This window comes from Pocillopora verrucosa, chromosome 1 (assembly GCF_036669915.1).
Source record: "Pocillopora verrucosa isolate sample1 chromosome 1, ASM3666991v2, whole genome shotgun sequence".
NCBI lineage: Eukaryota > Metazoa > Cnidaria > Anthozoa > Scleractinia > Pocilloporidae > Pocillopora > Pocillopora verrucosa.
The window spans coordinates 31,506,227-31,523,333 of record NC_089312.1 but is presented as its reverse complement, the minus strand read 5'-3'; the positions used below and the strand labels follow the sequence as shown (position 1 = coordinate 31,523,333).

Sequence of the window (17,107 nt, the reverse complement as noted above, 5' to 3'; positions counted from 1 at the left end):
GAAATAAGTAACTCTTATAAAGCTCTTTTTCTACATGTATTTATTCCAACTGTAAATTGACTTTTTTTTGTCAATGACCAGAGGTACTTTCACAAACTGTACTCTTAAAAGGACGTTTTTTTCAACTCAAAATCATGTCTGTTTTTATGTAGCCCTAAACAATTATGAAACACCAGGAGACAATGGTAAGGAATAATGTCGTGCCTACCAGTTATAACCTGACTGTGATATCTGTTTTACTTAAATCTTTTTACCATGGGGATGTATGAAAATGAAACCATTCGTAAATGAGAAATAAATCGGAGCTCGTTTTAAGTAATAAAGGCTGATTTTCTTCGATATACCCTGCCATAATTGTAGCTCAATTACGCCTTGTTTCAGAATAGGTCGTGTTCTAAAGAAAGACAAATTAAAACAAAGCAAAAATGATCCCTCTTGGAAGGCAGTCTTCCTACGATTGTAAATCTTTTTTTTTTTTTTTTTTTTTTTAAATTTATCTTCGCTCAGCCAAGAGATCAGTGTCTACGCTATTTATCATGGCTCGTATTATTATCTTTCTTGTTATTTTTGGACCGAATTAATTGAAATCCACTGGTCAATTCAGTGTTTGCAGGAGCGCTTGCGCTGGGAGTGTTTCCTAAAAAGTCCCATGTGTAGATGTGGCTCAAGGGAGTTTCTGTTCCTCTACGCGGATGAACACCATTGATTTTTACCATACCATCAGCCTCCCCAGCGTGTGTCGTTGTACTTCCCATCACCAGGGTCTCTTTCCCAAGTCCCACATGTACGGTCTTCAAAGTTAAACTCTAAGAGGGATACTTTGCGTCATGATGACAAGGTGGCTCCTCAAATATTGCTCTTAAGTGCGGTTAGTTTTGAGGGATGTTCTTACGAATGTTCTTAAGGTTGGGTAACCACTGGAACCCGGTTGCGGTGACGTTCAATTACGACCTATTCCCCTTTTTCGAAAAATTTCACTCATGGAAGCACCTTTGAATACCGTAAACAGCTCGCCGTACTATAGCAGGAGGTCTTGTGGGCTCGAGTACTGGACGCTGTTCTGTTTGGATTGTAATGATCTCGCAATCCTCCCCGACCATAAAGTAAATACCTAGACACGAAATTCTATAATTAAATGAACCTTGAATTTAAAGTATTTAACCCCCTAAGCTATGAAGCTCTTCTTTCTGAAAACAAATATCGATACTTCTGTCGTTGGTCAGTGTTATATTGTTGCTAATTGGCAATTTTTCTCCGCGTTTCGTTCGGTTTGACACAATTTTTTCGCTTATATTCACATAAAGTTTCAATAACTCAAATCGCTTTGTGATGCACCATGTTTAAACGAGTCCTAGATATTCTCTATAGAATCTCCTGAAGATCGCTAAGTGTATTTAGTTAGGGTGGAAAGTTAAGAGGAGAAGTGCTTTTTTGATAAGTAGTATTGAAAGCTAATCATCACACAAAGAAAATAAACTAATATTTGTGCACTAATGGATTTTTTGTTTTAAAAAAGGATTGTGGATTTTAAAAATTACATCGCTTTAAACCAACAGATTTCCTATGTTCTATCCCGTGTTGTGGATAGAGGCAGCGTTGCTTTTACAATAAACATAACACCAGGTAAGCAATCGATTTATTAAAGTTCAACCAAAAGAAAAGGACATGAAATTTGTAAGAGGGAAATGTTAAAGTGGGAAAGAACAAGTTTTCGTCCAAGGGGAAACTCACAGTGGTTGTAGAGAGCTATGGGGTGAAACTTTCGGTTATTAGTGAAATATTTACGCAAATGTTAACTGAATTCGAGGATATTCGCGCCAACCAGATCTTGAGTGTTACCAGTGGCAAACGCACACTTGAAACTTAAATGTTGGTGCAATTAACGTGTGTGCCTAGAGGAAATAATACTGTTATTTTTATGCCAATAGTTAGTCAAACGTCTTATGAAGAGGATGTAACTACTATCTTCATGTATAATCGGCAAGAAAGAATGAAGCATGAAATAATACCCACGCAAAAGTAATCTTATCTGGCGAAGTTTTCCGCTTTGACTAAGAACTTGTCTTCACAGTTGTCAAAAAAAAAACAAAAAAAAAAAAACAAAAAGCAATAAGATCTTATCTAACCCCCGATCAATTGAATTCAATCAAACTCGTTTGGGTTTAGTGATCTGCAGGGGAGATAATCAAGTATCATAATCTTGATATCCGACTCGCTAAAGCACAGACAAAACGCAGACTTCCGCCGTTTCAGAGCACGTCCGCAATACTGGACACTGCCTTCTCTGAAACGAAGTAAATTTTCTTCATAGGGATTTGCACTGTTGCAGTTTTCTTTCATCCTTCTTTTTCCGTTTTCGTTGTCTGTGTAACTGTCAATCTCGATTCTTATGTATTTAATATCAAGTCAAACCATCCGTTCGTCATGCAGCACACTTTCGAAACAGCTAAGGCTTTCCAGATTTGATTCTATACCCAACACTTTGCATATTTTAAGCTTCGTGTCAGTTATGGCCTTAGAGCAACCATAAAATTATACATAATCTGACATATTCGCTCTAAAAATTATACCCTTGTAGGGTCCCATCTGACTAACTCTACGATAAAGCCAAACATACAAAAGCAAAACTAGGACAAAAATTGATAAACCATTCCGCACTCATCCTGCCAGCTTTCCACGCAAGCAGTTTACACAGACGCCGGGCCATGTGATATATATATTTCTCGTAAAATCTGGTGCAATAAAAACAGTATCCTTGACAAGCGTACTAATATTTTTCTTTGGGTTTATCTATATTAAGTTACACAAAGCAAATAACTAAACGGATTGTGTTCTAAACATTTTATTGCTAGATTTCTCCTTGCAACTGATATAAACAATTGGTCTGATGATCGCATTTTGTTCATGAAGTAATCGAATAGATGTAAGTGCACCATTACATGTATGAAAGAAAGAGTTAAGGAAAGTCCACAGTTTTAATTTTCATTTCAGATGTCGTTGGAGCGGTTTCTCCTGCAGTGACAGCTAAGTCACCCCAATGAATCTTTTGCTCGGCCCAGACCCTGGCTGTGGTCTTGTTCTCCTTTCCACAATGCTGATGAGCACCATTGAGATTTGACAACACAGCACACTCAGTACTTTTGACGTACCACCAGCCTCCCGATATATTATGGACACAGTGTTCATTAACTTTATCCCGGGTACCAAACGACGAGCCATTATGATACTCGAGAGAGTCATGGACAGTCGCATCTACCAACAACAACAACAACAACGATGATATTGATAGTAATAATATTAAAATAATAATAATAACATAATAGTAATTAGGATGAAAAAGACGACGATAATGATATCAAGAACAAATTATGATACCATTTAATCATTAAGTGATGGTATAGTTATAAATATCGATATAAGTTCGAGAATGACGATATTGATGATGAAGCTCGAGTTGCACTTAGCTTCGAATCGAACGACTCTTACGCATCTTTCGTGCTCTATAGACTTCCCGATTTGTTCGTATCTCGACGAATGTTGAAGTATGAAGCTCTTTTTAAATAAAGAAGCGCAATACAGTCGTTTGGGAGACATGCATGTGCCGTAAATGCTAGTTATTGAGGATGTTGTCATGGCTGCAGTTGACATAATTGCCCTAAGGAAGCTAATTGACTTACTTGCAATATTTCCAAGGTTTAGCTGGTACATGGCTTTCTCGTCTCCGATCTTGAACCACGAATATTCAGCGTAGACCGCATTGCTCTTAACTCTTCCCAGATCTACTCGAAGTCTGTTTTCCGTCTCCTTTTGTGTCAGACAATAAATCTTGTCCAATCCGAGCCAATATTCACCAATAAGAAAATTACCGAAGCCATGCTTGTAGTCAGCCCAATCGCGGTTAAAATCCAAGCAACCATCCAGTCTCCTCTGAAACACCGTCCATCCCCCACCTGCTGTTGTCTGGTCACAATAAACTTTAAAGGGACCTAAACCATCAGGGTCTATTGAGTAAACGCCGCTGATTCTTTCTCCGCATTTGTACAGCTCAGCACAATCCTTAGCTGTTGAAATTAAAGTGTGTAGTGTAAAGGTAAAGTGACGAGAGGTTCATTATAGTACTTTGAAAATAACAGGCAAAGCGTGAAAGAGAGAGAAGTGAGGGGGGAAGGGAAAGTAAACGGGCGGAGATAAGGAAAAGAAGGATGCAATGTCGAAAAAGTGTGTTTTAAATTCCCGTTCCAGTCTCTGAGGTTTAGAAAAATAAAATATATGATAAATCTCTGTCCATTTCACGGAATTTGCGAATAAACCTCTTTTTTCTCATGAGTGGTAAAGGCATTAAACGTTTTCACAAAGGAAAAAAATTTTCTCTGGATAACAAGCCACTGCCTTACTCTCTTACCTTGTTTCAAGCAGTTTCCAGGTCTATTTTTGTGGTCCATCGGAGCGGTACTCGTTGTTGCTAATTTTTGAATCAACGCAAAAAGATTCACGAGCAGCAAATTATCAGTTATTTGTAAGGACTTCATTATGGGATGCACTGGCTCACTCCAATTAGTTCATAAAGATACAGGTTGTAAAGCAACACAACATGTACAAACAACTGCAGAAACTGCAAGGTCATAATCGTGTATTTATATCTTTTCAAGCGGTTTCTTATCCTTTTCTGGAATTTTTGGGTCATCGGCGTGTCTCACGGAAAAGGGACTTGAACAAATAAATAACTTAAATATCCTTTTGTAAAGATCAGTAAGGCGATCACAATAAACTCCGTGGGAAAAAAATTGAATTAAGAAGTTATGAATGGGTCAGTGACACGTAGCAGGTTGAATATACTCGACAAAGTATAGAATCATTCCCTAAAATCCACATTTCTCACAAATCTGAAAGGGATTACAAATCAGTTTCACGGATCATTTGGATGTGGTTTCCATGGTGACGATTAGTCTGCGATTAACTCACAATACAAGAAACGACATATAGGTCCTGAGACTCCACTGCGAAAAACCGTATAAAAAACTCGGTAACAGCGCAACACCTTAAATCCTAATACCCCAGTTAACAGTTTAAGTGAATAAAACCGTTACGGTTACGAGCCATTTATCAGAGCTTCAAAATATCAACGGCTAAGCGTATACTAGGCTGACTCTACATGTCTTGTTGCACGTACCCGAGTTACCTAGTTGTCTACATTTTTGGTAATCAATAACGTTTGCTGATGACACCATCATCGATTTTGTAGATAATTTACCATAAACTCCTACAAACATGTCGAACAAACTAACAGAGGACCTAAGGTCATTAACGTCCTTGAATGATTTCAGAACTAAAATATGCCAAATTTAATCCGAACATCAATGCAATTGTTACTTATGTAGATAGCAGTTAATGTACTGTATATAATATACGGTTTTATTTTTATTTTCTGTTTTTTATTCTTTCTTTCTCGGAGAAATTAGCTATACAGCTACTCTTGTGAATCCGAGATGATGTGATGTGATGTACGAAGGACATATACATCTAATAAACTGTTTGGTCCTAGAGCAAAACTCCGTCTGTTAAACACCTGTAAATACATGAAATCATATATGCAAACTGCGGTTTTAGAAATGAACTTGGAAGCATCTTCGCAATACTGTACACTACTTTTAAGTAGTGTTCTAGTGTTTTTTACTGTTTAAAAGCAGTAGTGAAAATAAGGCCTGAAAAAATTTCAGGCCTGTACGGGATTTGACCCCATGACCTCTGCGATTACGGTGCAGTGCTTTGCCAACTGAGCTAACAACCAAGAATTTTTTTTAGGCCTTTTTAATACTACGTTATCTTGCTTACTCTGAAAATGTCGCTAAAACTTTCACATGACTTAACTTTCAAGGAGCTTTGCGTGCTCAGGAAATAGACCTCCACCTTTTAGGAGAAAGGGACGATACATCTTGTGTTAATAATAAGTTTCTACCTACTTTCATGTAACCTCTTGACTCAAATGTATGTTTTATCCCTTCACTTTCTTATATCGAAAAAATTAATTCGTGTCACCACTGTTAATTAGGAAGCTGCTGTGCCTTTTCCTGGGCGTTTCCGTAACTTATCTCCGTAAACCACAATCCGTATTGCATCAGCAGGACTTAATATGAGAATTTGAACGTTGCAGGTAAATGTTCTTTGGGACGAAAGAACACACATCCACTCGCGAAACAATTTACTGTACTAAATGTGTACTTTGTGGTTAAAGGCGAGATCTCAGATAATGAAATCTCCACAAATCAATGAAGCACAATGAAAGGAACATTGCTCATTTCGTAACTCATTGCCAGAAAAGTCGAATCAACATTTTCGTGGAGTAACACTTTCTTAGAATGCACAATTGCCTAGTTATGATCATACATTTCCGATGTTTTTTCAATGTTTTTCCCGGCATGAAACAAACAAATTTCGGTTCGGTTTTGCGAATTTTGTTTAGTTGCTTTTTGCGACGCCGTATTGTATGTTATTGAGTCAATGATCTGGGCAGATGCGACTTCAAATTTCTGTTTTCTAATTATATGAAAGCGTAACAAACCTTTCATATATCCATTCGATAAAGAGCAATATAAGACGGTTTTGAGGCCATATTTGTTAATTTTTTTAATTTGGAACTCTGACCGGTTTAGAGGGTCAAACACGTCTCGATGCGGCTAGAGGATTAACAGCTCATTTGACGAGGCCACCGATTTTGGATCCACTTTTCTGGCGATGACAACTTATTGTTAATTAAATCGTTCAACGGTGATATCAGTCAGATTGATTCGCCATAATATGAATGTTAAAATAGAACATTGTTATGGGCGTCCTCCGTACAAAAAACTAGGACTGTATTGTTTGATTTATGATAACCTCCTAAGGGGAATTAACGACCCACCAATGCTCTTGAGCTTAAAAAAAAACGCCGGCTAAAGCACGATTTTATTTTATCTACTCTCCCCTAACCTCTTTTTTTTTTTTTTTTTTTTTTCGATTATTCCGTGTAGCACGTGCATGACTAACTCAGCTCATGAAACTTCTAACAAGTTTTTAATTTCAGCAAAAAGCTGTGCTCAGCTGTACAAATTGGGTGAGAGAAACAGCGGAACCAGCAGTGTCTACACAGTCGACCCCGATGATTCAGGTGCCTTTGAGGGCACGATACTATACGATACTTTGAAGCACAAACAACAGCTTTCGAAATTTATACGCCATAATCAGTTTGATGCAAACCAGCATACTCTGGTGAAATGGTGTGGCTTTTTTTTCAGCAACGAAAAAAATGGCTTCACCAAAGCGTTCTTTGCTGACGCAAATACCAGTATATATTTGCCACTCTCTATGTCCTCCATACGACAATCCGTGGGCGTAACTAACGTTAATCCGATCAATGATGCTTCCACCACTTGATCATAACCAATACGTTGAAGCGGATAAAGGACAACTATGCTCAAAGGCTTCCTTTTATAATTTCCTTTGTACGAACCAACTCCTAAAGTTTCAGGCTTTTCCCAAAGCCATTTGGCAACACGTCAAGTAGATTCTTTCCAGAACCTGTGCAGAAATTGCTTCTTTTTGTTCCGATTTTAATGCGGGAGACATGTTTAATTCAGAAAGACACGTAAGAGTGTCTCTGTAAGAGCGGTCCGGTCGATTTTGCTTGAGACACGGATTTCGCCCATTTCTTGTGTGTTGTAAGACATTCGTGTACCTGTACTAAGACTACAATCCGTTTGATCGGATCTCTTTATTTTTCAGAGTTTTACGGAAATTAAAATTCACTCGAGCAAGGGCTTGTCGTGACACTTTTTAAGACTTTAATTTAAGACAACTTTGGAGGACAATTTACAAAAAACTACGGAGCTCAGCAAAATAAAAATACCCCAGCTATATATATTTACTCCATCTTATCTATCGAGAAGACTTTCGTGAACATCACGTTTTAATCAAGCAAACAGGAAGACTTGAATGACAACTTATCGGTTCGCCTAAGTCACACACGCGAAAACCGATCAAATTCAAGGTAAATTATAGAGTATGAGATCTTTCGATCTACTCGTGGGCAGTGCCCGAGAACTCACCGAATCTGCAAGCAATTTCTATGACACATTTGGAATGCCACTTCCCTAGCATGTGAGAACCAAATCCTGGTTACATTTTTGAATTTGATTGGTGCCTGATTATTTTTATCGGTTCATTTATTGAATTTTACTCCAGTCTGAATCTACATTGCACCATAACCGTTTTCAGTTTATACTGAGTTCGATTAAGCTTCAAGCATAAAAATGACTTCTGTTTCCTTAAGTTGGACTTTACTGCTTGCGGCGCTTTTCGTGATGACAAAACATCTTGCTTCGACGTATGGAGCCCCTTGCCATAACGACACCCAAGGATTCCTGAAAGAAATACAGAAACAACTTAGACAGCTTCAATTGCAAGTTAAAATTCTAAAGGAAAACAAAAGAGCAGGAATGTGTAAGTTTAATAGATCATTTCTCTTGTGTGTAGGCACGTAATGAATTCACGCTTTCTTTCTTTCTGAGAGTAGGAATTCACAGTAAAATCGCATAATCAGTTGTGAGATATAATCATGAAATTTATTACACTTTTTTCGGAACAAATATAGGCTGACCCATTCGACAGATTTCAGCGATTATATTAGCAGCAATCTATCCCCAATCAAGGGACAATAAATCCTCCCTTGCTCACTACTGAATTTACCTGCTAACTGAACTCCTGACTTAACTTGATGCGTTCCCAGCTTTTAATAGTAATACATCTGAAGACCTGTATCACTCCATACACTCCAAAGGTGCAGCTGTCTATTAACTCCAATTACCACATACAAGTTCTCTCCAGCGATAATGTTATCCTTCATCGTGATACCGGGATACTAATGTAAGAACGATTCTATTACGCAGTTCGCAGAACCACATAAGCGTAAGACTCGAAAACAAAAATTCAACCATTTATTTACAGGTATTCCAATGAAAATCCACAAATGTTCTAGTAATCAAGCCGAATAAACACATAGTTAGACAATAAGGCAGGTTTTCTACGAACAGAAATTACAACTTAGGCGAGCGAAATTGCAATACACACGAAATACGATAGAACTTACCGACTGTTTCGAGTTAAGACCATTATTGACCATAACTCAACAATTTTAGGTAGCAAAATATGCCAGTACAAATACGGCGACAAGTTCTTTTTCGGCAAAGCACATGGCTGATGTCCCAGATGTTGACGTCAAAATGCAGGCACGCAATGGGAGCTACAGATTCAGTTTGTATCTGAAAAATAAATAAATAAATAAATAAAGGAAACTTAACCTTGCGTGCAGAGAATTATAAGACCTTCAAGCTTGAAAGCAAAATGGACATAAGCATATTAGGCTTTTATCATCCAACTGCACAAAGTAGAGTACAAATAGCACGCGAATAGAGCACAAACATTTTGCAATATTGCACGGTTATATGGACAGTTTGTTCTTTTGTTCTGTAAAAAAGCTTGTTTAATTATAACCAGTCGGCAGCGCACGCTACGCTTCTCTATCCGCTTCGCTTTTCTACCATATGAGAAATGAACAGAAAGACTTGGCAGAAAAAAAAGTAGTTGGATAATGAATAACTTGTTAGAAGTTTTGGTGTGTAGTGTGTTGAGTATTTCTCCTCATTCTTTGCCCATAGCACGAGTCAAAATACGGTACAACGCGTAAAAATACTTAGCGATACTACATCCCAAAACGCCTAATAAGGCATATTTAAAGGAATATTTCATCCCCCAGAAGAAACAAATTATTGAAGGAGCCTTGCGTGCAGAGATATAGATGACCTTCCGACTTCAATGAGACACACTACTAAAACGGAAATGGCTACTGAAAGAAGAGAGGAGACTCAAACTTTCTGAGTTTTCTAGGTACATTACATTCCTGATATGTAATTCCTGATATCCCACTCGATTTTTTGTTTTTTGACCTGCGGGCTCGTCAAAATTCGGCACAACTCATAAAAATTCTCAGCGATACTATACACCAAAACGTTTAATAAGATATATTTCTCCCAGAGACCTGTGTAATGATCGCTCGGCACAACGCAGAACAGGAATCGGCTATTTTATCAATCCCCTAATTTTTTCACTTAACAAACCAAAGACGTGTAATAGAGAAAAAAAAACAAAGCTGAACTTATGAGTTAAAGGGAAGTTTCAAATTAACTCGAATCACTTCCATGAGAAAAATTGGACATTTTGTCAAATTCGTATTTACAGATTTACTTAGCTTTGTGTGCGGAGAAATTAACTTCTAACTTTCCATGGTTGAATTAGATGTTATGTCCTATCGGATAAGTAAGAAATAAAACAGTTGAAGAAAGATTGTTTGACTTTTCAACTTTTAGATGAAAGAGAAAAACACGAAGACATTAGGGGAATGTCATCAATGTTTCAGAGGTATTTTCATTTAGACTCCTGGACGCCCCTGGATAATTAAAAATAGGTATGCAAAGGCATACATGTGTCTAGTGCGAGCTAGTTGCTTACATGTACTTCTTTTTTTTGTGGCATACAGTTGTTACCTCTTTCGATCTATCCCAATCATAGCAGACGTTTCGGAGCTTAAATGGAAACTACATATTCTTGGAATAATTTAAATTTAAGCGTAAAAGCGACGGAATTAGTTTTGGGGTAACAAAAAATGCAATTCTCAAAAGCGTAGGGAAAGGCCCGAAAATGAAAACAGAACTTCCTAACTTCAAGTGAGACTCTGCGATATTTGACTATTTTTTGGACTAATAATTTTATTTTTTTAAGTGTTCATATGTTTTTAAGGTATTATTAAATCGAAGATTTTGTCTTTAAATTATTCAACTTCCAGAATCTTTAACACAACGCTATGGCCATGAACTTATGTAAACAACGATGGTGCATATATCGCCCAGGTCTTGTAAGTTCAAGAAATTCCTTGGTTTTTTCGTTTTTGAACGGTCTATCTAAGACTTTTTGGAATAAAGATATATTTCTTGCTTACTTTCCTTGAATTTTATCAATAGCTTTTGGTCCAGAGAAAATATTATAGGGTTTGTATTCACGTGAGTGTTAGTTTCGAAGCGTGTAGTTCGTGTACTTTTCTCTTGTCTTCTGTTCTGGCTTCTTTTTAACAATTAATCCCTCATTAGTTAATGATTATTAATTAATAAGTTTGCCATTTCAATCACTTTCTTTTAAGCACATGTATCAGATATTGTATCTCATCTTTTATCGTCATTAGTTGCTGCTGTTACTTTCAATGTTCATCTGCTATCGTTAGGAGCTAGACAAAAGTAAGTCTTTTACTTTCAGAAAGGTCAGTTATGTAAAGTCCATCAACTGTTGTTACTCTGCTGAATCCTACACAATGCACATGAGGTATTGCTCTTTTGGTGTTAAAGTTAACAGCTATTCTAGTTTCTGTGTCACCCTGTGATCTATGTATGGTTTTGGCTGCTGCAGGTCTTAATGGAAACTGCTTTCTTACAACTTGGGCTGTTCTGTTTCTTCCTACTGCAAATTGTGCAATGATAGGTTTGATAGGAGTCCATGTAGCTTCAATTCCTTGCAAATACAATTGCTTGTTATCATATCTAGTTTTTTCTCCAACATCAACATGGTCAAACTGTACCCAAATTATACCAGATGGTCTACTTTTGTCATATAATGTAATCTTTTTGATAATATTACTTGCCCCTTTTGTGATACCATCATCAGTTCTTACATTTAATGCTATCTCTGTTCTCTCACCCTCAGCAAGTTGAAGGTTTGAGGCTAACTGCTTGGTTTTTCTAGGATCTAGGGGTATTTGGTTTAATATCTTACTTCTGAGTTCTGGAGAGTTTGCACCTATAACACTGTCTAAAGCTCTAATGGTGTATTTATCACCAGTAGCTGCCATATGGACTCTATTGTTCCACTCATCTACTTTAGAATTCTGTGTAAAAAAATGGGGAATATCAGTTGGGTAGTCTCTACAATTTTCTGAAATGCATCTCTCTTTAAGTTTGGCAATGTCATCTGTAGTGTGATTACCTTCTCTTAATCTGTTAAGAATTTCAGCAAATTGTTTACTTTCTCTCTGCCTCATGATTTCTTGTAATTCAAATATGGTAAAAAGTTCTTTCCAGAAGTTGGGAGCAAGAGCTCCATACTCTGAGTCCTTCATGTCTTTAAACACTTATCTATCCATAACTGGTTCTAGCTGGAATAAATCACCCAGTGCAATAACACTAACACCCCCAAATGCCTCTTTGCTGCCTTTAATATCTTTTAATCTATTGTTTATTTGTACATTAAACATGGTATTTCCTACCATAGATATCTCATCTAGAAATATTAGTTTAAGTGCATGAAGTTTGCATCTCAAAGTGTTAAGTCTACTAGAGTCTAGTGGTTTGTCATTCTTAAGTGATTGGCATGCTGGTATTTGCAAGGTACTATGTATTGTGTTACCTCTGATAGAAAAAGCAGCTTTTCCAGTAGGGGCAAGCAACAATATTTTGACTTCTTGGAAATCTTCTCCATGTCTGGAGTTATAATATTTTAATGCTGCCTGATATAATGCTTTGACAAGATGGGAATTACCCACTCCAGCTCCTCCAGAGAAAAAATGGTTTGTCTGATGTTTTAATAAGATGCAAGACATGATAAAAAAAACTATTTTTGCTTTTTATTTAGTGTTTGTACTAATTGTCTATAATCATTGTCTTGCAGCTCATTTAATATTAGTGGTTCAGTACTTGTTGTCACAGAAGGAATTCCAACATCTTCTGATAGGTCATAGTTCTCATTGAAGTCAGGATGTAGGTCATGAACACCTTCATACTCATCTTGGTATTCTATATTTTGAGTAAATGGTGCTATTGAATGAAACTGATCATCACTCAGAATATTATCATTTATGTGCTCCTGAATTTTATCAATTTCATCGCTGTAAACAGCATATTGTTTCATTTGGTCATTTATGGCATCTTTCATAAGTAAAAATCGGGCCTTATAAGAAGAACAATTGGATATTAAGTCAGTTTCCTCATTTCTTCATGATGTGAAGAGCATAATTAACGGTAGTATTTCTCTGGGTCTTTTTCTTTGTTAAACCAAACACTTCTAATAATTCTAGCTGATGATCTTTTTCTATTTGTTTCCTTATTGCTCCTACTTTCATCAGGAAGGGTATCATCATTTTCATCAATGCCTGTTTCTAAAGGAAGTTTATCTGTGTCATTTTAAAAAGATTTCTTTACATAAGGCTTTTGAGACAAGTCATACCATGCTACCCAATCTGCTAATGTTAGGTGTTCAAGGCTGAAGGACGTTTTACATATCTCTGCAACAGACCAGTTGTATACACTTCTTCACAATCATCTTCCATTTCTTTCATTTCATTAAGTTGCTTGAGGAGCTGCACTCTTTCATCGGGAGGTGCAGTATTTATGAATACCACTCGTTGTGATGACTTCTTCATAGGGAGCTGGAGAACAATGTATACAGCTTCTTGTGCACTAATTTCAACACTATTTAAAAATGTGTTTCCAATATCCCTGACTTGTTGCTTGATGTTAGAATTTTCTTTCCTTGCTTCTGCACATGCTTGTCACAAAAGTTTACTCATTCCTTTTTGTGCTTTAGAAATATATGATACTATATACATAGCACACGCATAGATGTCAAGAACAAATTGAATATCCATGTTTGCTCTCCATGCTTTAAGGCAAGTTGGGTTGTAACTATTAATTCTTAACTCACTTGGTTCTCTTTTTAAAAATATAGTTGGAGAATTCAAAGCTGTCCTGATAGCTAATCGATAGTTATTTTCAGTAATACTTAGTTTAAGAAGCAGCTCCTCAAAAGTAATTGATTCACCATCCTTTAAATCATTTAGTTGCTTTTTAATAGTTTTCCAAGTTTCTTTATGTTTTTTAATTTCGTGTTGTGATATATCTGAACCTAAAGGATACATGATTTCAGTTGCTCTCATAGGAGGTTGCGGGTAATTAAATTGACATTCACTCTTTGACTTCTTTCGACATGTGTGAGAATGCCTGTGAATTTGTCTGTTCACTAGTTTCTGCAGTTGTGGGTCATCAATTGGCCATTTACAACTTACAATCTGATCAATGAACGTTGTAACAGTTGCATCATCATCAATTCCAAACACTGGTGCACTTTCTAGCCATATAAGCATATGGATATGAGGTGAACCTCGTTGTTGAAATTCTACTCTATAGAACCAGTCAGATATCCTTCCTAGAGGTTGGCACTTATTCAAGAGGAAGTTAGTGAGAAATTGACTGATCTGATAATCAAAATGTCTGGCACATGATACTGGGTCACTTTGAATTAACCTACATTTTTCATCCCAGTTCATATTTTCCAGATGAGTATCAGTGTACTGTTTGTGGTCAACCAACTCTCCAAGTATTCTGAGCAAATGGATCCACTGAGTTTCTGCTGAAGAGAAACTATAAAATAACACTGAAGGCTGGTCCTAATTGTCTTATCATGGCAAACAAGTCTTTCTTTGCTTTTTCAAATTATGGTAGGGAACCTCTTAATGCTCTAAGAAACTGAAATCCATCATCACGATGAATCAATTTCTCTAATGCTCCTTCTTGTTTAAGTTGTGCTGCATTTAAAGTTCTGCTATTCCCTTTGCACTTTCTAAGAGCAACTTGGGAATTTCCTAATAGTATTTTCATTTGCAGTTTCTTTGTTTTAAAGAATATGTTTTCAACACACATAGCCGCTCTTCTATCTGACTGCCTCAATTCAGATTTACAAATGTCACTGTAATGCACGCTAACCAATCTCTCTTTATTTTCTGAAGCCTTTCACTCGTTCACATTGAACCGTGCTTCGAAAACTGTGGCATAATGAGAAACAAACTTTGAGGAAATTCATTATAAAGACTCCACAAAAGACCGCTTCACTTACCTACTTCACCATCCACGCGTGGGTTTGACTACGCACAACGTCGAAAGAAAACATTACCTTTTCATCGACTTGTTGTTTTCTTCGCGTTTCCAAATTCCATTGGTCTCGACTATTCCTCGCTCTGTTTTTTTCTTGAATGGGATTCGTCGTAGTTTTTTCGTTTCCGACTCCCCGCGATTATAAATCGATTTGTTTACACATTTTTTGGTTAACATTTTCTTTCCCCCTTCATGTCGACCATCACAAAATGTATACTTTCATGTGGCCTTACTAGTATGACCTCGTAATTTGTGGTATATGAAGTATTTTTCGAAATTTTTTGCACTCTTCCATAGGTGTCTTCGTGCTAAAGCACTAGACACCAAAAATCACTTACCAAATAAATATGTGGAGAGGTCAGATTCCGAGGCACCTACAGTTAAAGCGTGTAGAAAATTTGGCGGAACCAGAGTTTTTAATAAATGATTAACATGGGATTCATTGTAACATTCTCTGCGCAAAGTTCTTAAGATATGTAAGCATTTTACGATGGCCCATAGAGGACACGCCACATTTTTTTATCGCGTGATAAAATCAAAATATCGCGCGATAAATGGGACACTTGCCAGGTCTCACATCATCGACTGTCACGCACGTTGTTTCCGTGGACTACAATTGCTGCCACAGTTGAGGAGGTATGTTTTGAGGTCAATAGTTGGTTTTATTTTCGTGAAAAGATTACTGAGTAATACTTTGCAATACTTCTACGACACATAGCTCTGTGAATCAGTACAGTAGACCTTCATTTTGCGAAATCTTAAGAGACACTTCTTCACAAGGCAACTCTTATAAGTGAACCAGTTTGGTCAGTCGTTTTGCCTTCATAAACGGCTTTATCATTATAAGCTACTAGCATGTATCTAAGGCGATTCCTTGTTGCTATTCTACTTTTCCTCACGAAATCTAAATACTAAGACGTTAATGTCGTTAATACCTTGATGTTAACTTTAGAAACGACTTCGTGTAATGTTGATTGGGATATATTTTATTGGTAAAGAGTGCTCTACTTACGCGCCAATTTGCTAGCTCAAGCGTGTTAAGTATTATTTTCCCTTCCGAGTAGCCGGACACACAAAATCCCGCGTCGAGAGTTGAATTTCTGACCAATTTTCTGATCATTTTTGCTGTTGTTTTTTTATTTTGTTTTTGTTTTTGTTGTTTTGTTTTTGGTTCTTGTGTGAACTGTATCACCTCAATTGGCTCAGAACAACTCTATTTAATTCCCTTATCTATCTTTTCTTCGGGAAAAAATGAGCGCTCTTTGCGATCAAAAGCCTAAAAGATTGACATTGCTTAATGAGTACTATCACTACTATTTTTCATGTAGACTTACTAGACATATGATCATGATCACTAAGAATGTTGGAACGTGGTGGCGTAAACCGTCTGAAAGGGGAACAAGCAATCATGGCGTAGTTTTAATTTTTTGTTTTTTGTTTGTTTGTTTGTTTGTTTTTTTGGTACCTGTTGTGCTTGCTATTTATCTATCGCTGTAAGATCATAACTCTTTTTATCGTCAAGAAAATATGTGACCCTCCACGGGATTTCCGGGAATAAGGTGAACATGCACATGGTACGCTCGCACGCTAAGACAAAATGACTAGCTTTTACCACGTGAGCTTCGTCTTGGTTACTTGCTTCGTTAATTTTGCAGCCATTGTCTTGCTTCGCACGGTAGAAGCTAAGGAACGTGTTAAGATCTTGCTCGCAACTTTGCTCGATACAACACAGTGACCGTGCCAATTTTATAAGACGCCCCTTAAAGTTAAAGTTGCTTTCGATTTGTACATGGAGCCGGAAAGCTTGGCTTATAAACTGCGTAAAGCGATAAGGATTTATAGTTTACAAGGTAAGAATTAAGTTTTAAAAGGGTAATTCATGTGTTCAAACTGAGCTCCTCTGGATCTTGTGAAACACGTCGTGCTCACTGAATTCCTTGTGAAAATCTTGAGGGAAAGAGCCGTGATTTACCGTGAATGTTTCTTTTTATTACAACTTTTGGATAGGACAGAAGATCTTTATTTCCGCTTATATTCTGTAAGTAATATACTTCACAAACACCATTCTCACAATTAAGATGATGGCAAATACAAGTAACAAAGTGAGC

General features: G+C 37.0%; 1 protein-coding gene across 1 annotated transcript; it reads right to left on the bottom strand.

Annotated features, from left to right (window-relative positions):
• Nucleotides 1-11,308: 11,308 nt before the first annotated feature.
• LOC136279160 (uncharacterized) lies at nucleotides 11,309-12,193 on the bottom strand. Its single transcript, XM_066162682.1, has one exon. It carries the CDS (start codon nucleotides 12,191-12,193, stop codon nucleotides 11,309-11,311), a length of 885 nt encoding a protein of 294 aa, XP_066018779.1.
• Nucleotides 12,194-17,107: the final 4,914 nt, after the last annotated feature.